We start from the raw sequence: 26,937 nt of genomic DNA on the forward strand, positions 1-26,937 counted from the left end.
TGGAGTTATATTTAGATGAGATCAGGCGTATTCAGGGTAATATGGCTGTAGATGTGGAACTGTATTTAAAGGATGGGATAAAACCATGTATTTGAGTGTACTAAATTATTTTGTAACAGTCAGCTGAAAAAACCAGATGCCATCAAGTCGTTTCCGACTTATGGCAACACCATGTGTGTCAGAGTTGTGCTATGCTGCATAGGGTTTTCAGTGGCGATTTTTTTGAAAGCAGATCACCAGGCCTTTCTTCCGATGCACCTCTAAATGGACTCAAATTTCCAACCTTTTGGTTATCTCTGAGTGCACTACGCAGGACTCTAAACAGTCAACCAGGCTGGTGATTTGGGCATGAGGGTCCACTTAAGTGTTTCATCTCTGATGTGTCAAAATGATTAATTAGAAGGAGATTTATCTGAAGTCAGTCTGAAATATGGGTGCGAGTTGACAGCATGACCTGGATGTCACTGTTTACCATTTTAGCCAAACCTTTTGGGCATGCCTAATGGCCCTTTGCTTCTATCTCACTTTATCCTTCCTTTCACAAAGACTGAAGACTCTGCTAAAGTGGTTTTGCCTCATTGCTATTCTACAATCTTTCACATTTGTTTGCGTGTTTGGGACACTACTTTGTTTACTATGCTAGAACATTTGGGACACCTTTGGCTTTTGCAGAAGGTGGTTTGCATGACAGTAGAGTTGTGAAGTAGGTGAAGTCTGTTTTCCAGAGTCCCGCCCTCCTTCCCCTCCCTTCTTTCTCTTTTCCTCCCCTCAGTAGCACCACTTGCCTTTATTTTCTTCCTCAGACAATTTTGATTCCCAGACCTGGAAGCTTATTTTTTTTCCCATTAAAACTTTCTGTCAACAAATGATCTGAACATATTCATGTTGTTATATGCCATCCAGTCAGTTCCACCTCATAGTGATCCTGTGTACAACAGAATGAAACACTGCCTGGTCCTGCACTATTCTCACAATCGTTGTTATGCTTGAGCCCATTGTTGCAGCCCCTGTGTCAATCCATCTTTTCAAGAGCCTTCCTCTTTTTCACTGACCCTCCACTTTACCAAGCATGATGTCCTTCTCCAGGGACTGACCCCTCCTGATAACCTATCCAAAGTATGTGAGACGTAGTTTCATCATCCTTGCTTCTAAGGATCATTCTGGTTGTACTTCTTTCATGACAGATTTGTTCATTCTTTTGGCAGTCCATGGTATATTCAGCATTCTTCACCAACACCACAATTCAAAGGTATCAGTTCTTCTTTGGTCTTCCTTATTCACTGTCCAGCTTTCACATGGTTATGAGGTAATTGAAAACACCATGGCTTAGGTGAGGCACATCTTAGTCTTCAAGGTGACATCTTTGCCTTTTAACACCTTAAAGAGGTCCTTTGCAGCTGAATGGACATGGGGAATACAGGGTGGAGAGAAGAAGTGTGCTGTCTCATTAGGGGGAAAGCAACTAGAAGTATATAGCAGGGTGTATATAAATTTGTGGGAACCCTGGTGGCGTAGTGGTTAAGTGCTACGGCTGCTAACCAAGAGGTCAGCAGTTCGAATCCACCAGGCGCTCCTCGGAAACTCTATGGGGCTGTTCTATTCTGTCCTATAGGGTCGCTATGAGTCAGAATCGACTCAACAGCACTGGGTTTATATAAATTTGTGTGTGAGAGACTAACTTGATTTGTGAACTTTCACTTAAAACATAATAAAAAAAAATTTTTTTAAATAATAAAAAAAAGAGGTCCTTTGCAGCAGACTTGGCAAGTGCAATGTGTCTTTTGATTTCTTGACTGCTGCTTCCATGGCTGTTGATTGTGGATCCAAGTAAAACGAAATCTTTGACAATTTCAATCTTTTCTCTGTTTATCATGATGTTGCTCATTGGTCCAGTTGTGAGGATTTTTGTTTTCTTTATGTTGAGGTGCAATCCATACTGAAGGCTGTGGTCTTTGTTCTTCATTAGTATGTGCTTCAAGTCCTCTTCACTTTCAGCAAGCAAGGTTGTGTTATCTGCATAACGCAGATTGTTAATGAATCTTCCTCCAATCCTGATGCTGAGTTCTTCATATAGTCCAGCTTCTCTGACTATTTGCTCAACATGCAGATTGAATAGGTATGGTGAAAGAATACAACCCTGACGAACACCTTTCCTGACTTTAAACCACACAGTATCCCCTTGTTCTGTCTGGATGACTGCCTCTTGATCTATGTAAAGGTTCCTCATGAGCACAACCAAGTGTTCTGGAATTCTCATTCTTTGCAGTGTTATCTATAATTTGTTATGATCCACACAGTTGAATGGTTTTGCATAGTCAATAAAATACAGGAATGAACATATTCATAGGAAGCTGTGAATGTGTGAATAGTGCTTAAAATAGTTACTCAATGATAATTTGCATTTTCAAGCCATAAAAGTCTTAAACTATAGCAGAAAGCATCCCTCTGGGAAGTTTCCAGAAGAACTGGACCTGTCAAGTTAGCAGCACATTGTCCCTGAAGACCTACTGTGCGTTGTTGTTGTTGTATGGTGACGGGTCAATTCTAACTAATTGTGAACCTACTAGACAGGGTGGAACTGCTGCATAGAGTTTCCTAGGCTGTAATCTTAACCTGGGAAGATCTCCAGCTCTTTTCTCCTGCAGAGCTGCTGGTGGCTTTGAACTGCTGAGTGCTTTACCATTGCACCACCAGGGCTCTTTACCTACTGTGTAGATGTTGACTAATCCACCTATTTGTGAGCCTAAGTTTGGTTCAGTGGATTCTGCCACCACCTGCTAAATTCCAATTGCATTTCTGTGGAAGGCCTGGAGGAGCCCCATATTGTTTGGTAACAATTGCCAGAGATTGTTAGGGCTAGAGGGGCTCAGCAGGATGTTCCAGGGCATTCTAAATGGTGATGTAGATTTTAATAAAATGTGCCACAGTCTAGCTAAGTGACCGTGATCATTCACTCCTTGTACTTTAGTTTTTGGGCAAAAATAAATACAAGAATTCTGTCTAAGGTTCTTGTGAATAATACATTATACATATGAGTGGACAATACCAGAACATCTATATAAATGTTTTATTTGCATTCATTTTTTTAAATTGTGTTTTAAGTGAAAGTTTACAATTAAAGTCAGTCTCTCATACAAAAATTTATATACACCTTGATTTTTTTTTTTTTTTATGTAATCCTAGCTGCTCTGCCCCTAATGTGACAGCCACTCCTCCTCTCCACTCTGTGTTCCCAGCGTCCACTCAACCAGCTCCTGTCCCCCTCTGCCTTCTCATCTCACCTCCAGGCAGGAGCTGCTCGTATAGTCTCGTGTGTCTACTTGAGCTAAGAAGCTCATTCCTCACCAGTATAATTTTCTGTCTTATAGTCCAGTCCAATCCCTGTCTGAAGAGTTGGCTTCGGGAATGGCTCCAGTCTTGGCCTAACAGAGGGTCTGGGGGCCATGTCTTCTGGGGTACCTCCAGCCTCAGTCAGACCATTAAGTCTGGTCTTTTTATGGGAATTTGAGGTCTGCACCCCACTGCTCTCCTGCTCCGTCGGGAATTCTCTGTTGTGTTCCCTGTCAGGGCTGTCATCGGTGGTAGCTGGGCACTATCTAGCTCTTCTGATCTCAGGCTGATGGAATCTCTGGTTTATGTGGCCCTTCCTGTCTCTTGGGGTCATATTTACCATGTGTCTTTGGCGTTCTTCATTCTCCTTTGCTCCAGGTGGGTTGAGACCAATTGATGCATCTTACATGGCTGCTTGCTAGTGTTTAACACCCCAGACACCACTCACCAAAGTGGAATTATTTGCATTCACATTTTTAAAGATAAAAAAAAAATTTTTTTTAATTATATTGTGTACCTCCCTTTCAGCTCCATGTTGTTCACTGGAATTCAGACAAATATCCCAGCTTCGTTGAGGCAGCTCATGAGCCTGATGGACTAGCTGTCTTGGGAGTATTTTTACAGGTAAGAATAAACTGATTTCATTTTACATAATCAGTCAGTGATTTTGGATAAAAGTTTCAGTCATGGAGTAGACACATTCAATCATTTTGTTAATGGTAAACTAGTTTTGGGTTTAATTTTTCTCTTTGGAAATGAGTAGTGAACATATATGAGTTTATGGTTCATCTAAGGGCCTAGGACATTGTCTTATGATTTATTATCCATTGATCATTTTAATATGTATAGCAACAGTGGCAACAAGAACAGCAACAACCATAGCAACAGAAGTAGCAGCTGAGATCTTGAGAAGAAAAACCTTGTTCTGGGCTCTTCCTGATTACACAGTATTTAGGAGATGGGAAAGAATAAAGTTCAAGTGCCTGGTTCTTGAAGCACTAGTTTGGCCACAGTGGCTTGTTTCCACACATACTAATTAAAAAAAAAAAAAATTGTTGTTGTAATTCCCTTTGATATTCACACGTGGTCAGACAATTATCATTGTCATAACACCTGTGGGCGAGTTGGGCTGCTTAGCTCCCACTGTGACCACATTCTTGCAGGGTGTGTATATTTGCCATGTCACATACCTCTGTGTGTGATGTGATGACTCCTTGAGCTGGGACTGGAGGAAGCGTGGGGCAAAGGCAGAGAGTGGTGTGGAGAGCAATAGCCCCGTCCTTCAGCCTCCACATGGGAGTGGTGGCAGTGGGATCCAGGTGGGACCAGAAAGAGAATTCACTTTAGTTTTCAAGTGTGTAAAACCTTCAGGATGACTCATGATGTCCGTAGTAATGAAAAGAGTTACATATGGTAAAACTTGGAAAAGCCAGAAACTGTGTAAGGGGGAAACTTTTCAGAGAAGGAAAACCCACTTATTTTTCACCAATAGAGAGCGATAGAAAAGTGGTAAGATTGCACCCTGTCAAAGGCAGAAAACTTGCAAGACCCGGGAAAACAAGGGAGTCCCGTTGGGTTCCAGCTATCACAAGTTTCACTGTATACTCTTTTGAGGAGTTCTGCTTACTTGGGACCTCAACTTGTTTTAGGCTGAAAATGGGAGATGTTTTGATGCCACTATAGTCAGTTTAAGAGTCCTCCGTGGTGCAGACAGTTAATGTGCTTGACTGCTAACCAAAGGGTTGGAAGTTCATGTCCACCCAGAGATGGCTTGGAAGAAAGACTGGATGATCTACTTTGAAAAATCAGCCATGGAGAACCCTGTGGTGCAGAGTTCTACTCTGATACACAAGGGGACACCATGAGTCAGAGGCAATTCAATGGCAACTGTGACAGTGGTCATAGCCAATTTAGACCTAGGGTCTGAAAGTCACGTCTGGCTTAATAAACAAACAAAAAAAAACCATTGCCGTCTAGTCAATTCCAACTCATAGCGACCCTAGGGGACAGAGTAGAACTGCCTCATAGGGTTTCCAAGGAGCACCTGGAAGATTTGAACTGCGGACCTTCTGGTTAGCAGCAGCCATAGCTCTTAATCACTATGCCACCAGGGCTGGCTGGCTGACTGGCTTAGTAGTGCAGCTGTTAGAGTTTCCCAAGCAAGGTTTCTCTCAAGGTAACCTGTATCTTACACATTTATAAAGCTGAAAAATATGAAGCTGTTACTACTAGTTTTGGAACCAAAACTGACAGTTCCGCCAAGGAGTCCTGTAATATTATCTTGTTGTTCAGATTCTTCTGGCATGATAAGGCCAGCAGGTGAAAGAGAGTTTCGTTATAGAACAATCGATGTTTGTTCTGAGTTGGATTAGCTTTTTAAAAGTATAATAATAATAAAAAAAAATAGTGACTGAAATGGAGTGGTTCAGATTAAATCTGCTACAGTAACAATTTCTTTTGAAATTTCATGTTTTTAGATTGGTGAATATAATCCCCAACTGCAAAAAATTACTGACATTCTGGATTCCATTAAAGAAAAGGTAAAATGAATTATTCTTTGCTAATGATTAACAGGAAAGCCTGGTTGCATAGTGGTTAAGAGCTACGGCTGCCAACCAAAAGGCTGGCAGTTCAGATCCACCAAGTGTTCCTTAGAAACTCTATGGGGCAGTTCTACACTGTACTATAGGGCTGCCTGAGTGAGAATCGATTGGATGGCAACGGGTTTGGTTTTTTGGGTAATGGTTAACATGTTCTTAAGGAACCCTGGTGGTGCAGTAGTTAAGCGCTTGGCTGCTAACCAGCTTGGTGTTTGGAATCCACCAACTGCTTCATGGGAGAATGATGTGAGTCTGCTTCCATAAAGATTCGTTGCAGTCAAGTCACTTCCGACTCATAGCAACCCTACAGGAAAGAGTAGAACTGCCCCATGGGGTTTCCAAGGAGCAGCTGGTGGATTCGAACTGTGGACCTTTTGGTTAGCAGCTGAGATCTTAAACCACTCTGCCACCAGGGCTCCTCTGTAATGATTACGGCCTTGGAAACCCTTTGGGGCTGTTCTACTGTGTCCAATAGGGTCACTATGAGTCGGAATCAACTCGATGGTAATGGGTTAATATATTCCTATGACTGTTCTCTCCTGAATTTTCTTACCTTTTTTTAAAGTCCAAGATCTTAGGCACAAGCTTATGCTGTCTGCTTTGAAGCAAGTTTGGAACATACTAGACCAGTAGAGCAGAAGTAACTCAGTACCACTTTTTGAAAATTATGAAAGAGTGTCAAACTACCTAAAATTATTGTTGTTGTTGCTAGCTGCTCGCAATTTGGCCCAGGACTCATGGTGACCCCATGCACAATGGAACTAAACGTTGCCTGCTCCTGTGCCATTTCCATGATTGGTTGGGGATTGGACTATTGTGATCCACAAGGTTTTCATTGGCTGATTTTTGGAAACAGATTGCCGGACTTTTCTTCCTAGTCTGCCTTAGTCTGGAAGCCCCACGGAAACCTGTTCAGCATCATAGCATCATGCAAACCTCTACTGACAGACAGACGGATGGTGGCTGCACACAAGGTGCATTGGCTGGGCATCGAAACTGGTCTCCTGCATGGAGGGCGAGAATTCTAGACCTGAACCACCTATGCCCTCTTATCTAAAATAACCACTGATAAATCTGTTTCTACATAATTAGCTTCTGGTATTGGAGTTTTGCAGATGCATCTTTAACACTTTTTAAAGAACACTTATATTAAAACAAATTCTATGCTTCTTAAATAAATCCAAGTGGTATGGTATTGCTATTTTTGAAAGGCAGATACTACACAATTCCGTATTGTTTCCTTGGGTGTCTGTTTTTTGAGGTCTTTGGAAAGCAAGCTGTACCATTGTAATTTGTGGGAATTCTCTTTTTTCCTCTAGGGAAAACAAACTCGATTCACAAATTTTGACCCAGCGTCTCTGCTTCCTCCGTCTCGGGACTACTGGACATATCCTGGTTCCCTCACAGTCCCACCTCTTCTGGAGAGTGTCACTTGGATCGTTTTAAAGCAACCTATAAATATCAGCTCTCAACAGGTACATCACCTCTTCCAGACTGATCCTGATTCACTCAGAGGAAACTGGGCTGGATCTTTACTTTTTAACCTGCAGTTGAAGCCTGTGTTTTCCCTTCATTGATTGAATGGTTGGTTGGAGCAGATGAGATTCGTGTCCTTTTTTTTATGTGACTTCTATGGCAAGATGATTTCTTTCCCGGTTCTAATATTTTGCAATTTAATGTGCACACAGACATGAAGAAAGTGAAACACCATTTTGGACACTATAACTGTTTTGCTTTTGTGTCTTTTGTTTGGTCTGGGATATAAGCAGGCTGGGATATAAAGGGCAAAATCATGAGACAGGCTCTTGGAAGATCACATTCTCCTTTTGGGCCTCAGCCCCTAGACCTGCTTCTCCCACTGATTTCACATTTAGAAAGCAAACAGGGATAGATGAAGTACCCTCAGAAACACGTCAGCCTGCTAAACACTGAAAGCGTAAAAGTTTAAGAAGAAGTGATCTTACGGCTTTTGTTAACCAAACGTTTTTGGGGTGTCTGAGAAGCTTTTAAGCATTTGTTGAGAGGCTCTGTGGGCTGGCCCCGTATACTTCTCTAGTGAAGACATTTACTCGGTTCTGATAAATGTCCCCTGAGTCCCCACTGTAGGCCAAGCCTCTGCCAAGTTTAGGATATCTTTGATGCTCAGAAACTCTGCTCAGAGCTCTAGAACCCTGCAGATGGGTCAACCTGACCACGTGATTTTATGTGCTCTGGCGTGCTGTGCATCTTAGTAGGTTATATTTTGTTCTGTTCTCCCTCCTCTTCTTTGAAGTAGGTGCTGCAGTATTTTAGCATGAACATAATCTAGTGATTTTTGCAGCTAATAAAGTACTTCTGTTTTGGGCTTGTCCACTTGCCAAGCTGTTAATTTTTCCCCCAAATCAAAGGCTAGAACTGGTTCAAGTTTACCCAGATCTTGTCAGGTAACATTTCCCCTTAGGGTGTTGAACATCTTCAGCCTTCTGCTGGACATTTCTCAGAATTCTCTTGACCTTGTCTTTAGGATTCAAGGTAAATAATAATCTGGGGCGTACTTCTTAAAACATTTGATAAAAGTCTGGTTAGAAATCCAGAGCTTGACTGACATGAAAACTGAATTTCTTCCCATCATAAATCAGGTGGGCTGTATCCTCAGAAAAATGACCTGCCATTGGTTCAGTGGCCTTATTAAAGGGAGTTCATTTTTCTCTTCTTCACAGGTTTGTCAGCCCTGGTGGCGTAGTGGTTAAGCACTACAGCTGCTAACCAAACGGTCAGCAGTTCAAATCTGCCAGGCGCTCCTTGAAAACTCTATGGGGCAGTTCTACTCAGTCCTATAGAGTCGCTATGAGTCGGAATCGACTCAACAGCACTGGGTTCACAGGTTTACTTTTCCTCGCCTTTGTGTTAAATTTCAGCAGGTTAATAGTAAAAGTTATTAATTATAGTATCAAGGTAGTTAATGATAAGGGGATATTTTTTTCTCATATTTCAAGGATATCTTTGTTCTTTAAAGCTGCTTGAAATATAACTTGTGCTTTTTCTTCAACCCACCAGTGATTTGAAAAAGAATATCTCAAAATACAGAAACCTTGGTGGCATAGTGGTTAAGAGCTACCCCTGCTAACCAAAAGGTTAGCAGTTTGAATCCACCAGGCTCTCCTTGGAAACTCTACGGGACAGTTCCATTCTGTCCTATAGGGTCACTATGAGTCAGATTTGACTCACTGGCGATGGGTTTGGATTTCGGTATATCAAAATATATAATTTAGTTCCATGAAAAACACAGTTAACCTTATTAAAAATAACTCTCTGAAGTTTAGGAATTATAGCTGCTTACTATGGGATCGCTAGGAGGCTCAGTTAGTATTAAATATTAATGTGATTTTTATACAGTGGAATACATAAAATGTTAGCTGCCTTGTAGAGCTGTACTGTGATTGATATTTCACTTTGAAGCGTTCACTTAAATCTACTGCAGCAGAAACACATTCAGGTGTTTTAATTTCTAACCATACTGAGGTGGCTATCTGGATAATACTTCAAATTATTTTAATATAATTTTACGGTGATTTTAAGAGTTAAAGAATAAGCAAATATATACTTTAAAAAATCTAACTGCAGTTTAGCCATGAGAAAAACATCAGACAAATCCCAATTGAGGGTCAGTCTGCAGAATACCAGATCAGTACTCCTCAAAATTGTCAGAGTCATTTAAAAAAAAAAACAGGGTGTGGGGGGGAACGTCTAAGAAACTGTCACATTCAAGAAGAGCCTAATGAAACAGGACTACCAAGTGTAATGTGGTATCCTGGATGGGATCCTGAAACAGAAAAAAAGACATTAGGTAAAATCTAAGGAAATCTGAATAAAGTTTGGACTTTAGTTAATGTTAATATACTAAGATTGGTCCATTAATTGTGACAAAGGTGTCATACTAATATGTTAGTAATAGAGGAAACTGGTGTGGGGTTTATAGTACAATCTTTGCAATAACTCTGTAAATCTAAAACTGTTAAAAAATTTAAAAAGTTATTTTAAAAAATCCAAAACATGAGAGGGCTGATAAAATTACTAAATTTTTTAGCTCTTTTTTATAAAGTGAACTGAAAATGTCTTTTATATGTTCCATTGATTTAGAGTTATTCCAAAAGATAATTTCAGTCTCAACTTTGGCAGGTCTTTTTTTTTTTTCAGAGTCATGGAGGAACAATTGCTTTATTCACTTTCCAATTCCACTGTATAATGTCACTAGCTGAGAAGATTAATATCCTTTTTTTTAGTAAGTTGGTGCCAGACTTTTTTTCTAGGTTTTTTTACTGCTCTTTCTTGCCTAGTCACTATTTGGCCTAAAGGATGAATCACATGCTTTTCATTTTCTTTTTGTTGATTCAAGTACATTTATCTGCCTCAGAGTCAAACACTCAGTATTAAATTCTTGACTTAACTGCCATGCCAGTGAGCAGATGCACTGCTTTCTGACACTTTGGAAGGCTGATTTTCTTGCTGAGTCTCTTTGGGTTATCTTAAATTATCTAAATTGCCTTGCTTGATTGCTGAAATTCAATGTGCAAAATACTTGGCTTTAATTTTTCTCTCCTTTAAAAAAAACTTTTTTTTTTTGGTTTATTATGATACTATTTGCATGCACTGTAGGACAGAGTAGAACTGTCCCATAGGGTTTCCAAGGAGCAGTTGGTGGATTCGAACTGCTGACCTTTTGGTTAACAGCTGTAGCTGTTAACCGCTGCCACTAGGGCTCTGTCTGCATACAATAAAATTCATGAATCTTAAGTGAACGAACAAATCTGTCTTGGAGGAAGTACAACAAGAATGCTCTTTAGAACCAAGGATGGGGAGACTGCGTCTTACATACTTTGGACATGTCAGGAGGGATCAGTCCCTGGAGAAGGACATTATGCTTGGTAAAGTACAGGGTCAGTGGAAAAGAGGAAGACCCTCAACGAGGTGGATTGACACAGTGGCTGCAACAATGAGCTCAGGCATAACAACGATTGTAAGGATGGCACAGGACTGGGCAGTGTTTCGTTCTGTTGTGCATAGGGTCGCTTTGAGTCGGAACTGACTGGACGGCACCTAACAACAAGTGTATGGTTGATGCTTTTGGTAACTGCACACAATTTTGCAACAACCAACACAATTAAATATAGATTACATCCCTTGGCCAGAAAAAGTTGCCTCGTGCCCCTTTGCACTCCATTGTTCCTGGCTCCAGGCAACCACTGACATGCTGTCACTAAAATTTTGTGTTTTCTAGCATTTCATTTAAATGTAATCATCCGTTACATAGACTTTTCTTTTTTAAAAAATTTTATTGTGCTTTAAGTGAAAGTTTACAAATCAAATCAGTCTCTCACACAAAAACTTATATACACCTTGCTACATACTCCCAATTGCTTTCCCCCTAATGAGACAGCCCGCTCTCTCCCTCCACTCTCTCTTTTTGTGTCCATTTCGCCAGCTTCTAACCCCCTCCACCCTCTCATCTCCCCTCCAGGCAGGAGATGACAACATAGTCTCAAGTGTCCACCTGATCCAAGAAGCTCACTCCTCACCAGCATCCCTCTCCAACCCATTGTCCAGTCCAATCCCAGTCTGTAGAGTTGCTTTTGGGAATGGTTCCTGTCCTGGGCCAACAGAAGGTCTGGGAGCCATGACCACCGGGGTCCTTCTAGTCTCAGTCAGACCATTAAGTCTGGTCTTTTTATGAGAATTTGGGGCCTGCATCCCACTGTTCTCCTGCTCCCTCAGGGGTTCTCTGTTGTGTTCCCTGTCAGGGCAGACATCGGTTGTAGCCGGGTACCATCTAATTCTTCTGGTCTGAGGCTGATAGACTTTTCTTTTTGACATTTTTTACTTAGCATATTTTTGAGATTCATCTATTTTATTTTTCTTGCTAATATACCACATTAAAAAAAAATCTGTTCACTAATTGATAGACATTTGCATTGCTTTCAGTTTTTGGATATTATGAATAATAGCTATCCATATTTAGGTAGGAAACCCTGGTGGCATAGTGGTTAAGTGCTATAGCTGCTGACCAAAAGGTCGGCAGTTCGAATCCACCAGGTACTCCTTGGAAACTCTCTGGGACAGTTCTACTCTGTCCTGTAGGGTCACTGTGAGTTGGAATTGACTTGAAGGTAGTGAGTTTTGGTTTATATTTAGATATTAGGCATAATTGGCATACCTACTTTTGTGTAGACATATTTTCATATGTTTTCAGTAAATACCTAGGAGTGGAATTGCTGATGCCGTAAATGCATGTTCGATTTTATAAGATACTGCCATATTTTTTTTTTTTTTAAGAGGCAGCACCATTTTACATTTCCACCACAAATGTATGAAATTTGTAGTTGCTCCATATCCTTGTCAGTTTGGGATTATTGGTCTTTTTAACTTTAGCCACTCTAGTAGGTATATGGTGGTACCTCACTGTAGCCTTAATTTGCATTTCTCTGTGATGTCTAGTGATGTGGAGCATCTTTTTACATGCTTATTGGCTTCTTTCATGAAGTATCTGTTCAAGTCCTTTGCCCATTTTTAAATTGAGCAGTTTGTTTTTCCATTATTGAATTGCAAGTGTTCTGTATATATTCTAGATAAAAACCCTTTGTCAGATACATATTTTGAAAAAATTTTCTCCCAGTCTATGGTTTGCCTTTTAATTTTTTTTTAACTATGTCTTTTGAATAGGAAAAGTTCTCAATCTTGTTGAACTCCGTTTAATCTATTTATCTTTTATAATTTGTACTTTTGGCATCCTGTTTAAGTAACCTTTGCCTAACTATATGCCACAAATTTTACTATTTTAAAGTTATTCCTAATTTAAGGAATAATTTTAACTCTTTGATTACCTTTGAGTTAATTTTTGTGTATAGGGTGCTCCAGTCTCTCTCTCCTTTCCTCCAGATAATTCCAGTTACACGTACATTTGACTTTTAATATCACTTAAAAGGTCTGTGAAGCTCTTAAAATTTTTTTTTTTCTTTTCTGCTCCTCACCTTGCGTAATTCCTATTGATCTATATTCATGTTCGTTTGCTCTTTTCTCTGTCATATTAATTTGGCTGTTAAATCCACCCAGTGAGTTTTTTTTATTTTAGAAACTGTACTTTTTTAGTTCTAGAATCGCTAGTTGTTTTTTTGTTATTCTTTGTGATTCTTTGCTGAGACTTTTCATTACTCTGCTGAGATTTCTCATGCATTGAAAAGATGCTTTGTTTAACTTCAGAAAACCATCAGGTAATTATAATATCCACTTTAAAATCCTTGTTTATTCCAACATTTGGTTCATCTTGGGTCAAACTGTTGATTTTCTTTTCTTTGAGAATGTGTTCTATTTTCTTGATTCTTTGTATACTGGGTAATTTTTTATTATATCGTAGACTTTATTAGCGGTCCATAGGTGACAAAAATGGCTTGTGCTCGACTACTTACCTAAAGATTGGTGGTTCGAATCCTCTCAATGGTGCTGTGGAAGAAAGGCCTGGCAATCTGCTTCCATAAAGATTACAGCCAAGAAAACCCAATGGAGCAGTTCTACTCAGGAACACATGGGGTCGCCATGGGTCAGAACCAATTTGATGGCAGTGGTTTTGGTTTTATTTTTTTAGACATTATGAATGTTTAGTTGTGGAGATTCTGGATTCTGTTATTTTTCTCTGATTAGGGGAAATGGCAAAAAAGTGAAAAGCTAGAGGTACTATATAGTGTTGTGGTTAATATATGACTTATTTGCCAGATGGCTTATGTACTGAAACTTTCTGGCTATCTCACAGGTTCCTCATCTGTAAAATGCGGGTAAGATAACATAACACAGGTAGGCTGTGACTTATGATGTATTTGAGTTATGATGAGCCGCATGACTGCCCTTTTTTTTTTTTTGTACATCTTATCATTAGTAATATGTTGCAGTGTGTAATTTGCTGATGTTATTCTCAAATGTTTATGGGCAGATATTCAATTTTATGATTTATTGTTCAAAACACTGCTGAATTTAGAAAGATACTGATAATAAAAGGTAATAATAATGAAAACTAAAAAAAAAAAAAGGTGTTTGACATATGTCAGAACCGACTTACAACAGAGTTGTCAGAACAGAACCTTGCCTAAGTCAGGGACTACCTGTGTTATGTGACCCGTTGCCATCAAGTTGATTCTGACTCATGGAGGCCCCGTGCTTTACAGAGTAGAACTCAGCTCCACAGATTTTTGTTGGCTGTAATCTTTACAGAAGCAGATTGCCAGGCCTTTGTTCCGCAGTGCTGCTGCTGGGTTCGAATGGCTGATCTTTCAGTTATTAGTTTAGCAAACTGTTTGCACCACCTAAAACCAAAAACCAAACCCATTGCCACTGAGTCGATTCCAACTCATATGGGGATCTGAAAATGGGGATGATAGCAATGATTTATTAATAGTGTTGTTTTGGGGATTAAATGAGATAATGTAATATAAAGCACTTAGCACAGTGCCTGGCCCATAGATAAAGTTCAGTAAAACAGCTTGTTTTTATTATATTCAACTTTTGCAGGCAGTGGAGTGCTATTAAAGATTTTTGAGCAGGTGAAGGACATAAAGCTGTTCACAGAAACATTAGAAAAGAATATCTTAGCTTACTGGGGTTACAACACAAAGAAATTACAATTTTAGTATTTGAGCCAAGAAAAAAACAATAAAACAGGTTGTACCTACCTCAGGCTCAAGGCTGAACTGGGAAGACTTTTGCCAGGGATTATATAGATGCTGAATCAGGCTTAGTGACAGAGGGACAGGTTTTCTGCCTGGATGAAGCCCAGGGCTGGGTTAAGAGATGAGACTGGTAGGCGCTTTTAGAGGCCAGTGTAGTGGCGAGGACTCTGGAGGAAAGAGGAGCAAATTTGAGTGAGGGCTGGGAGATGTAGGGACCAACTGGCTGCTCTATGTGATTGGGAGACCCAGAGCCAAAAAGGGAAGGGGTTCGGTGAGACTCCTACCCAAATGAGCACACTGTTTAGAGAAAGATCTAGCATAAGATCCAGTTCTAGATAGATAAGGGTAAGATTCTGGAGAAGTAGGAAGCCATGATCACCTTCCAGAGCAGCCAAAAGAATGGAGGAAATAAAGATGATCGAAGTAAACAGCAGCATCACTGGGGAGGCAAGTCATACTGGGTGAGACCCGTGAGTCAGTGTCCTGATTCAGGACAAGGGTTTCCTGCATAGCCACCTCCAGTGGCCGCTCCAGGCAGACCAGGATTTCCAGGATCTGCAGGAGGGTTGGTGTTTTCTCCATGGTTCCAGGGATTAGTTTTTTTTTTTCTTTTTCTTGTTTGATTTAAAAAAATTTTTTTTTAAATAAACTTTATTTTAGAAAAATTTTAGATTTACAGAAAAGTTGCAAAGACAGGTTGCTACAGAGCTCCCTGTATATCCCTTATCTGGTTTCAGTTTCCTCTAATGTTAACATCTTACATTACCAAAGTACATTTGTCAACACTAACACACCAACGTTGGTACGTCACTATTAACTAAACTCCAGATTTTATTTGGATTTCACTAGTTTTTTTTTGTTGTTGTTGTTAACGGCATTTTTCTGTCCCAGGATCCAATCCAGGATAAACCAAAGCCAAACCAAACCTGTTGCCGTCAAGTTTCTTCTAACTCATAGTAACCCTGTAGGACAGAGTAGAACTGCCTCCTAAGGCTTCCAAGGAGCCACTGGTGGATTCAAACTGCCAACCTTTTGATTAGCAGTCAAGCTCTTAACCACTATGCCACCAGGGCTCCAATCTAGAATACCACATTGCATTTAGTTGTCATGTCTCCTTAGCTCTACTTTGGTCTGTGACAGTTTCTTGATCTTGCCTTGTTTTTCATGATCTTGACAGTTTTTTTTTTTTTTTTTTTGAGATTAGATTTTGTTGGCCTCTGCTACTTGATTTTACCAGAGAATCTCTTAAGTCTCACTTTGTTTTGACTATAATGATCTGGTCTAATTTTAGAAATTCCCAGAAGCATGTGTAATAGCAAGTTGTAAATACTTGCCTCGTCCTCTCCATATCTGTACTCTTAAAAGACATCCATGCTTGGATAGCTGCTTGTATAGGATGGTTGATCCTGTCTCCATAGAGCATGGCTCTCAACTGTTGTCTGTTTATTGTGAAGGACCTTTTTCCCCTCTGCCTCCCATCCTGGTTAGTTCTGTACAAGAAACATTTTAGACTTCAGGTAAATGATGATGGAAACCTGACTGGTAAGTCCTAAAGTTGCTTGACTCTCAGATTAGGTGACTATTAAAGCTTGGAGAACTGACGCAGTCATTCCCAGTAACAGAGTAATTGGTCCTCACTAAAGCAAAGCAAAGCAAACACCAAGACCTTCCTTGTATTAATGGGCAGTGTATTTTTGGTGAACATTTTTGAGGAGACAGACTTATTCAGGTAATTTACCCAGCCTTCATTTTACTATTGCAGATCTGTGCTACTGAGGAAAAAAAGAACAAAAACCAAACCCGTTTCCGTTGAGTGGATTCTGACTCATAGAGACCCTACAGGACAGAGTAGAACTGCCCCATAAGGTTTTAGTCTTAATGAATAATATTAAACCCCCAAAGAAGTTGTTAAATAACTTATAAAACATACTTATAATAGAAAAATATATAACAATTAAAAATAATAGTGTAGATTTATACTTACTGGTATGCTAAGATGTCTAGAATATATATTAAGTGAAAAAAAATCAAGTTTCAAATCAGCATGTATAGTAGAGCCCGTTTTTGTAAAAAAAAAAAAAATTAAGAATGTATGTGTGTGTTTCTACGTAGAAAAACACCTGGAAGAATATACTCTGTAATGCTAACAGTAATTCTATCTGGGTGGTTTAGTAATTTTTATTTCCTTCTTCCTACTCTGTATATTGTATGAAGTTTGTAAGGTAAATAAGCATTTTTCTTTAGTAATAAAAAATTGCACTCTTTTTGGTGAGAAATATGCCTGATAGCACTTGAAGTGTATTTAAAAATTATCAGCTGTTGAAAGGTCCTAGGTTTTTTCCATAGTTAGAGGTTTACAAGGCCTAAGTGTGGTGGAACAAAGATTTTTAGTTAAAGGAAATGATATCTATAGGATCAAGGTCCTATAGGAGCATCACCACATGTCTCCCACGAAAATCAGGGCCATGATAGGTTAGTGCACATGACATATCGGGGCCATGATATATTGGAATGCTTGTAGGTGTTGCTGGAAGACACTTACTGAGGAAATCTAATCCGATATACTTTATAGATGAGGCAACTGAGGACCAGAGACAATACATGATTTGTATAACATCACGCAGCTGCTTAGTGGCAGAACCAGGATGAACCTAATTCTGAAAGCCAGTGCAGCACCATTGTACCACTCTGCCTTTTTGGGTGACATTCTCTGATTTCTAGATATGTGCCCTTTACACCACATTCTAAATGTTGCTTCCTCTTTTGGCTTTGATCTTCCAGTAAAGAATGCTTAGGTACTTAATTTTTGAGCCCACTGGCAAAAGAGTTGCTTTATTATGACCCATAACTTAGAAAAATTTCATTGCAATATTTGTAGGTCCTGGTAGAGTAAAGGTTATATGTTTCTTAGCTTTCTACACAGCGCAATTCTGTATCATTGCTGTGACTTTTCAGTGCTTAAACCAACTCCTGTCTTTTCTTTAACAGCTGGCCAAATTCCGCAGCCTCCTTTGTACAGCTGAGGGTGAAGCAGCAGCGTTTTTGTTGAGCAATCACCGTCCACCACAGCCTCTGAAGGGCCGCAAAGTGAGAGCCTCCTTCCATTGAAAGTTGTCACCAGTGGACCATCCCAAACATGACTGTGGAGAGACAACACAAAACAAAACAGAGCACAACACCCCTACTAACAGTTTTTCCCTAGATGTCTGATCGATGGGTAACATTTTGCTGTCAGTTTTAGCACCACAAAGAAAGGCAGATCTCTTTAATCAAACTTTGCTCGTATGGGTACTCAAGCAGTTAAAATTGTGGGAGTTGTAGCAAAACCTATGATATACCTCTACTCCTACCTGCGTGAGGACATGGCACACATCACAAACCTCAGCATGTATTAAAAAATTTACCTTGCCAGAGAGACTGAATTAGTCATGTTTGTCAGTAATGTTTGGTTAAAAACTTAATTTTATTTCCAGAATTTTGAAATTGTGATACCTTTTTCTAAACAAATGACTCTGCTTAATGTTTTAATACTATTCCAATTCATAAAAAGTAGATAATATTTCCTTTTAAAGTGAATTTTTGTTAAGATTATTATATTGCTGATTTGAATTGCATGGTACCTTTAATAAAGAGAACACTATGAGGGTTATAGGGGGTGAGATACAGCTACTTAATGGTCTACTCCACAGTTCACAAATAATCCATACAGTGTATGGTGAGATATTCGTCAGGATATAAATGGCTATTTACTCTTTAATGAATTATGCCATATACCATACTCATACCATAATGTTAATGATGAACTGGCTAATAATTGACAAGATACAATACTTGGGAATTCATGGAATTAACATGGCTTGGAAGCTAACGGATTACACGCTACCAGCACAGGGCATGGTGAGTGGATTTCCTCCCTTTGGCTGGGAGAAATCTGGTATGGGTCATTGTTAGGCCAACTGGAGGAAAAATTTTTTTGAGTCTCATATAAATATACCTACTTTACACGTACCGACTATCTCATTATCCAACCTTTCGTATTTATGACAATAGTAAAAAAGCTATCTGACTCTTTTGCACATTAACAACGTAAGTCTGGCGGTAACGAACACTGATATGAGATGAGAGTAATGGTGGCTGTGATGGTTAAGGTTATGTGTGAACTTGGCTGTGCCATGATTCTCAGTGGTTTGGCAGTTATGTAATGATGTAATTTGGCAGTTATGTAATGATGTAGTCATCTTCCATTTTGTGATGTGATATGGTCATCTTCCATTTTTGCGTAATGCCGATTTTCACAGAATAACCTGGTTTTTGGAACCTAACCATGTCAATAAGTGAGGAGTGGGTGTATACAATCAGTCTATAAACCTTTCAGCCCATCACTGTGTCAAAACTCAGCTCCTCTTTTACACATTCCCTCAGTTTACGTATTGCCTTTTAATAATTTTGTAAGGTGACTCTGGATATTCGTTTTAACCTACTATCTCATATATTTTGCTTGTTTTTGGTGAAGGATGAAGGGGAGGAAATCCTTTTGCTCTTTCTGGTAGAAACATGGGGTGGCAGTAAGCATTAATTTGATCTCCTGTCAACCTCATATAAAACTTGAACAAATGCTATATACCACTGTCATCTTCTGAGAGAAATTTATCTGAGTTTCCTTGATTTTGATGATTTGCTTCAGATACTTCTTTTCCTCCAGATGTAGATTTTGATAATTGAAATTATTCTGTAATATTTTGCCTTATACAATAAATGAGTATAATTAAGTTGTGTAATAATGATGAATACTGGTGCATTATGTAAGCTCCTGGAGAGTAAAAAGTGGCTATCTTTGTCGTTCTTTGACCCTCCCAATGTCTATCTAGCATGAAGCTTTGCAGGAGATCGACACTTAGTAAACATTTGATGAGTTGAATATTTTTGTTCGATTTTATTTGATATCTTTGATAATTTTCTCTGTTTGAGATCAAATGCACTGTAATATAAAAACTAAATGATAAGTTATCTTTTGAAAATTTTTTCTTTTTAAAAGAGTACTTATTAAACTTAATTTGTGGAATCAGAAGCTCTAATGGTTTTAAAAATACCAGTGTAGAGTGAAAAAACTTTGGTTTGGAAAGACTCATTGTAAAGTATCCTAGTGAGGGAAGGAATCTTGTTTTCTCAGTTGCTATATTTGGAGGGGTGTGTAGGATGGGAATTTTCATTATTGCGTATGTGAGTTACCATTTTGTAATCTGGTTTCTGCTACAGTATTGGACCCATTCTATGCTACAAATTGTGCATTAGTAGACTAAAGAAGTCTACGCAGACCTGATTTCCTTGAAGATTGTCTGCTAATTTATATCTTAGAGGCAAAAAGTTTAAGGTGTGTTAAAATTGTTATACTGCCTCTCTTTAAAAAAATAAAGAGTTGTAAATACTAGTATAGTTCTCTTTTGTTTTCCACAACAATAAAGAAAATGAGACACACTCTGAGCAATATCAGGTCCTTATGTATGCAACACACAGAATAAGATTATATTTTTATACTCTTTGGAAAAAAACTCAAATTCACAGCAAAATTTCAACAACAGTATTTTTTTTTCTTTTTCTGAATTGTTTGAGAATAAGTTGCCAACTTAATGTCCCATCATCCCACAAACTTTAGTGTGTATTTCCTACCAGCTAGGACATTCTCCTAAACCATACCACCAAAATAACCGTGAGATTAACATTGCTTTCTCATTACCATCTAATTCAGTGTTCATTTAGTTGTCATGTCTCCTTCAGTCTGAAAGAACGTGGGTATGTTAAACTTCCTTGTTTCAAATGAGTTTGTCTTCAATACGAGCTCATCTGGGTGGAGAGAGCAATTAGTTTATCTTAGCTGTGCTCATAGAGCGAGAGTTGCAGAAACTCTGCGTGGGTTTGTGTCTCAGTGATATCAGCTGAACCATAACTCAGCATTACTAAGTTCCTTATGGGAAGTATGACCTAGAATAAAATCTTACACAAAGGATTTTTATTTCAACAGGGACTTCTGGAACCAACAACCTGTATGGAGGTAAGCCTAAGCATCTATAATTGGCTGATATTGGAGGGAGTTGGAGGTATAGACAACCTCTCTGAGGGCCCTAGGTACAAACACAAGATGTTATATCACTTAATGAAATGATATTGAAATTAAAAAAAAAAAAAAAAAACAGCACAGTATCAATCAGATTCCACCAGCAGAATAAAAACCACTCTGAGTGTTTAAAATAAATCAAAAAACCAAACCCATTGCCACTGAGTCAATTCTGATTCATAGTGACCCTGTAGGACAGAGTAGAACTGCCTCATAGGGTTTCCAAGGCTGTAAACCTTTATGGAAGCAGACTGCTACATCTTTCTCCCACAGAGTGGCTGGTGGGTTCCAACTGCTGACCTTTTGGTTAGCAGCCGAGCACTTAACCACTGCTCCACCAGGGCTCCCTAGTATTTTAAATAAAAAAAAAAAATAGAGGGGATTAAATTCTGGGAATTGATTACACGGGTAATGAAGATGCTGAAAATTCAAGACAGGACAGTGAGGCAACCAAGAGATTGGCAAGAGCAGAAAGATACCCCCACCCTTAGGCTGAGGAACAAAAGGAGGCAATGTTACTGGAACTCAGAGGCCATGGTCACCCAGCTGATGTAGGAACTAAAATAGGACTGCCCAGCAGGAACTTGTTTTCTTAGAGACAAAGACACTACTTGAGGCAGAGAGAGAGAAGGAGAAATACTCTGTGTTCCTCCTTCATGTCATCTTACAAACTCCCACTACTCTTTGTTGTGGAACCTAGTCAGAAGCCGGATAAGATGGAAATATGAGGTCATCCCTACTGTGGTACAGAACAAAGCAAGGTCCAGAAATGGATCAGAGGGCAAATGGACCTAGGATGGGTCAAGGTATCAAGGGCTGGGGAACTCCATTATGCAGGTCATGCAAATGATTGCTAAGCTGGATCTCATCTCAGTGATTCCAGAGGTGGAAGATCATTGCTATATTTCTCCCCAACACTGGAAATCTAATTTTTTTTCCTATAGTGTAAGTCAGTAGTAGTCAGCTTGAAATTTATTGAGATGGACTTAACAGTGATATTTCCTTGTGTGTTTGTCACCATCAAGTTTATTCATAGTTACCAAAGTTCTGTCTTAAAAGGATTCACTATGCCACATGTCTTTCTTTTGGGGTTGTTACACAAATCTGCTGCAAAAGATCTCTTTAAAGTGTTAAAAAGCAAAGATATCACTTTGAGGACTAAGGAGCACCTGACCCAAACCATGGTGTTTTCAATTGCCTTGTATGCATGCGAAAGCTGGACGATGAATAAGGAAGACTGAAGAAGAGTTGATGCCTTTGAAATATGGTTGGAAATTTAATTTACCTACATCATATTGGGCATCTTGTAAATGCTAAGTGTTTTGTTTGGCACTAGGGATGTAAAGATGATCAATACAGTTCCTGCTCTCAAACAGTTCAAAATCTTCCAGCACAGGCATACAAATTGCATTAATACAAAATGCTAAGTATTTTAATTTGATCTGTAGAGTACTATGGTGACATAGAGAGGATAGAGAAATTCTGGAGAAATTAACAAAGTCATGAAAGTTTATTAGTGTGGTATATTTGGAAATTTGGTCTCTATGTGGTTTTGGACCTGGTGCCTGGTGGTAGGGACATTTATCAGTTAGGAACCCTTTGTCTGACAATGATAGAAACTCCAACTCAAAATGGCTCAAGCAAATAATGGAGTTATTGATCCACAGAATTGGAAAATCTGGGGGTCAAGCTAGTTTTCATCATGGTTGAAGTCAGGCATTCAGCTCAGGCCTCAGTCTCCCTTCTTCTCCATCTCTGCCTCCATTTCTGTGGGCTCCTTTAACAGTCAGACTCCTCTTCATATTGACAGGATATTACTTTCTGCCAGTATGAAGCCAAACCAGTGGAAAAAAGAGAGTTTCCTTTCCTAAATACTTCAAAAAAAATAAATAAATAAATAAAATATATATATATATATACTGGTTTGAAGGCTTATTGGCCTAGATTGGGTCACATGCCCATCCTTAATCCAGTTGTTGTGGTCAATGGATAGAATATGCTGATTATTTGGTTTAAGTGGCACAATTGCTTCTGAAAGGAGGTAGAATCAGCCTCTTTTAAAACTACATGGACTAAGGGGAGGGAGAGGGTACTGCAGGAAAGGAAAACTGGGGCTAGTACATGAAGAAGGGAAAAATGAGTTTGAGTAGCAAAAACAGCAAATGTCCACTCAGGAGTGAAAAAGTGGCTGAAGATAGGCCTAAAAAAAAATTGCCTAGAAAGATTCAAAACTCACGAGATCATTCCAACCTTAGAGGAAATAACCATCCAAAGGGAATGAAATTTCTCAAGACAAATGTAGAGTCAGCATTTCAATGAGGGCACAAGAACTTATTTTTTTAATTTTTCTGTTAATTCTTTGGTAATGTGAGAAATAGGTACATTTCCACAGTGATGGTGAAGAGTAATGATTGTCAGACCAAGGTATTCAACTTGTCGTTGGTAAACTTGGCATTTCAGTGGGGGAGAGGTGCTTGGTAATCTAATTCAGCTGGTGCTCGCATGTAGACACTGAATTCTGGCCACTGTGTTCTGTCACCTGCTGGTTTCTCTGGAATGCCAATGAAGCTTAGCCATCTTTGGACTATTCTAGCAACAAACATGGGTTGATTATGCAGGCACTCACAGGGCTCTGTCCTTACAGGAATCCCTGGGTAGATCAAACAGTTAACACACTTGGCTGCTAACTAAAAGGTTGGTGGTTAGAGTCCACCCTCTTGGAAGAAAGGCCTGATGATCTACTTCCAAAAAAACCAGCCATTGAAAACACTATGGAGCACAGTTCTACTTTGACTCACATGGGGTTGCCATGAGTCAGAATTGACTTGAAGTCAACTTTTTTTTTTTTAAATTGGTTTTGTCCTTACAGGTTGCTCAAGAATATTTGTTGGTTGAACTAATGGATGAATAAAACCTCTAGCTATATGTGTTGTTAGGTGCCATTGAGTAAGCTATGACTCATAGAGATTTTATGTATAACAGAATGAAACATTGCATGGTCCTGTGCCATCCTCATGATCATTGGTATGTTTATGTCCTTACAGCTATATATAGAATTAGCAAATCTTAAAATTCATTCTTTCTGAATGAGATAAGGAAATGCCCATAAAGGGTTATTCACCTAAAAACTCCATCGGTTTGTCCCTTAACAAGTTTATTGATTGTGAAATTACTCCAAGATAAGTGTGGGAAGGTGTGTACGTCCATTGTGTTGTGACTGGATGGATATACCTTCTCCTCAGGGCGGTGTACAAACATGCACGGCCCATCCTAGTTGTGGACAAGGTCTTCATATCTCTCATCCGAGGAAAACCTACTGCCATCATCTGGAGAAGCAGGAAGTTTTCTTCCACACCTCACGCCATAGACCAGTTGCTGTCGAGTTGATCCTGACTCATGGTAACCCCAGGTGTTTAGCAGCCAAGCCCATAACCGTTTGTGCCACTCAAGGATGCCATGGCATAAATAAGCTGTTCTCAAAGTGTGTTCTGCAGATGCCTTGGGTTGTGGAGACACTTTGAGAAGGTTCATGAAATCAAAACTCTTTGATAATAATACTAAGTTGTTATTTGCCTTTCTCAATTTTTTGACATTTGCACTGCTGGTGCAAAAGCAATGAGGGGTAAAACTGCAGGTGTCTTCAACTCAAATCATGGCTGTGGCAGGAAACTGAACTAGTAATCATTTTTTTCACCACCACCACACAATCACAGTTTAAAAATATCAGTTTCTCTTAAGAATGTCCTTGTCCTTAAGTAAAAAATATTTATTTTATTTTATCTTAACCTCTAAGTACACAGCCTTTTAATAGTCATGGAACAAAATGGGAAGTCTGCATGAAGGACTTTTGCTACATATGGAAGTTCAGTGATTATCTCTAGGAAAAGCACTTAGGTGATGAACTGCAAGCTGAACCCAGCTGAGTTACCACTTTTTTCATGGAACATCATTTTTACTGGAAAGAAAACTGACAAACTATGGATATTAAGACTTGGGTATCTGGGAATTAGCTTCTTGGGAATGAACAAAGTGAGCTTGCCACTTTAAGAAAAATAACCGAAAATATTTGTTGCCAATGATAAAATTAGAACTTTCAAGAGAAATTAGGATTTTGGCAAACTCGTACCTGCCTCTGTAAGCGTTCCAGATTCTCAATGCTTAAACACTTTTCTGATGAGATTGGTGGTAATGTTAACAATACCTGTTGCCATCGAGTTGATTCTGACTCATAGTGACCCTATAGGTATATTGAAGATATGAATAACTCAGTGAACCCAAATTTTCCAAATGATCAGTGAACAGACAAAAAATTCATTAAAGATGCAAGATAGGCCAATAGCTTTTAATCGGAGTACGAAAACTTATTGATAGGTTTATTGATAAGGAGCTACCCTTTGAGAAACCACCACTTGTCAGGTTTTGGTGGAGTACTGAAGAAGAATACCCACAATTACCTGAAGAGTCTATTAACTTGGTCCTCCCTTTTCTAACTACTTATCTGTGTGAGACTGCATTTCCTCTAAATAATTCAAGCAAAACAGCACATGACAACAAATTGATTGCAGAAGGAGCTGTGTGAATCTAGGTGTCTTCTATTTAGTCAGACATTGAAGTGAAATACAAAAGTATAAATGCCACTTTTCTTATTAAATTTTTTGTTTTGCCGAATAATGTTATTTTCAATAAAAATGTGTTATTTATCTTAGTTTATTATTTATTTGGTGAATTATGAATTTATTATTCTTATCTTTAAATGAATTAATAAATACTACGAAAATTTCTCAGTTCTAATTTCTAATACAGTAAATATCAATAGCTACAAACCACTTAAACAAAAGTTCTTTGGAGGTTACAATAATTTTTAAGAGTATAAAGGGTCCTGAGACCAAAAGAATTGAGAACCACTCCCATAGACCATGCCGTGATTCAGTGTTTGACTCTGTTCTTCTCTGCACCCCTATAAGAGTTGTGGTCAGTTGTAGTGAACAGTCTGGCTCGTGTTATAATAAAACCATATACATATGTACACACATATTACCTACCTATAGAAAGGTAAATTGTAGTCGGAGTCTCACATTATTTGACATAGGATTAACTACTGTGTTCCAGGCACTTTGAGGCTCACTCTTCCTTGTATGGCCTATCTTTACTTTTTCTGTCACCTCCTTTTTCACCGCTTTATTTCCTAACAGCCAGTCTAAGGCCAAGCAATTTCCATTGATTCTTATTAGGGGCTGAAGGAATAATGTAATTGTTTCTATAGGTCTGGGCTTAGTCCTTGAAATCAAGTCCAAACTACTTAATGTATAGTCATTTGAGGTCCTGACCTAGCAGTTACCTGGATTCTTGAACAGAAATTCTCCACCTGCTATTTACTCTGAGCAAACTGCCCAACCCTCATTTCTAAGCATTCAGGTTTGAAAAGTTTTTGTCCAGTGTATTCTCTTTTCTTCTTCTAAACTCCAAGTTTCTTTCCCATACTCCTTCCTGATCTCATCTTTAAAGTTTATTGACCTTCCCCTTCCTGTAATCCTTTCTTTCCCTTCCCTTCCAAGTAAGAACTGGAAGACCCACCCCTTCCAGTTCTTACTTTTTCTCTTGAAAAAGAGCAACAATTTATTTTGACAGGTAATTTATACTTAAATTTTCTTACTAGTTCATAGCAATGCAAAAGGGTATGAATGGCCATTGTGGATCAGGAGGCTATTTTCCTAGAAGTCTCACAAGCTGGTATATTTTGATGAAATTCTCCAGGTCTAGAGTCAAACCCTTCACTCAGCAAGATCAGAAAGCTAAGCAATAAATCCCCTTTCTCAAAAGATTAGTCCAAGGACTAATGGACCATATCTACCATGGCCTCCACCAGACTGAGTCTAGTACAACTATATGGTGCCTGACTGACACCACTGACTACTCTGACAGGGATCACAATAGAGCGTCCCAGACAGAGGTGGAGAAAAATGTAGAACAAAATTCTAACTCGAAACACCAGACTTGCTGGCCTGACAGAGATGAGAGAAACCCTCAGAGCATAGCCCCCAGACACTCTATTAGCTCAGTAATGAAGTCATTCCTGAGGTTCACCCTTAAGCCAAAGTTTGAACAGGCTCATAAAACAAACCAAGACTAAAGGGGCACTCCAGCCCAGGGGCAAGGACTAGAAGGCAGGAGAGGACAGGAAAGCTGCTAATAGAGAACCTAAGGT

The 26,937-nt window shown here is 39.1% G+C and overlaps 1 protein-coding gene across 1 annotated transcript in view; it reads left to right on the forward strand.

The window, feature by feature from the left end:
- The window catches only part of CA13 (carbonic anhydrase 13), a 41,374-nt gene extending 21,075 nt beyond the window's left edge, over window positions 1–20,299 (forward strand). Inside the window, exons 3-6 of the mRNA XM_023545844.2 lie at window positions 3,859–3,954; window positions 5,808–5,870; window positions 7,250–7,405; window positions 17,609–20,299. Coding sequence (XP_023401612.1) covers window positions 3,859–3,954; window positions 5,808–5,870; window positions 7,250–7,405; window positions 17,609–17,728 — 435 coding nt within the window. The 3' untranslated portion in view covers window positions 17,729–20,299. The remainder of the gene's footprint in view (window positions 1–3,858; window positions 3,955–5,807; window positions 5,871–7,249; window positions 7,406–17,608) is intronic.
- Window positions 20,300–26,937: the final 6,638 nt, after the last annotated feature.

Source organism: Loxodonta africana, chromosome 14, assembly GCF_030014295.1.
Source record: "Loxodonta africana isolate mLoxAfr1 chromosome 14, mLoxAfr1.hap2, whole genome shotgun sequence".
NCBI lineage: Eukaryota > Metazoa > Chordata > Mammalia > Proboscidea > Elephantidae > Loxodonta > Loxodonta africana.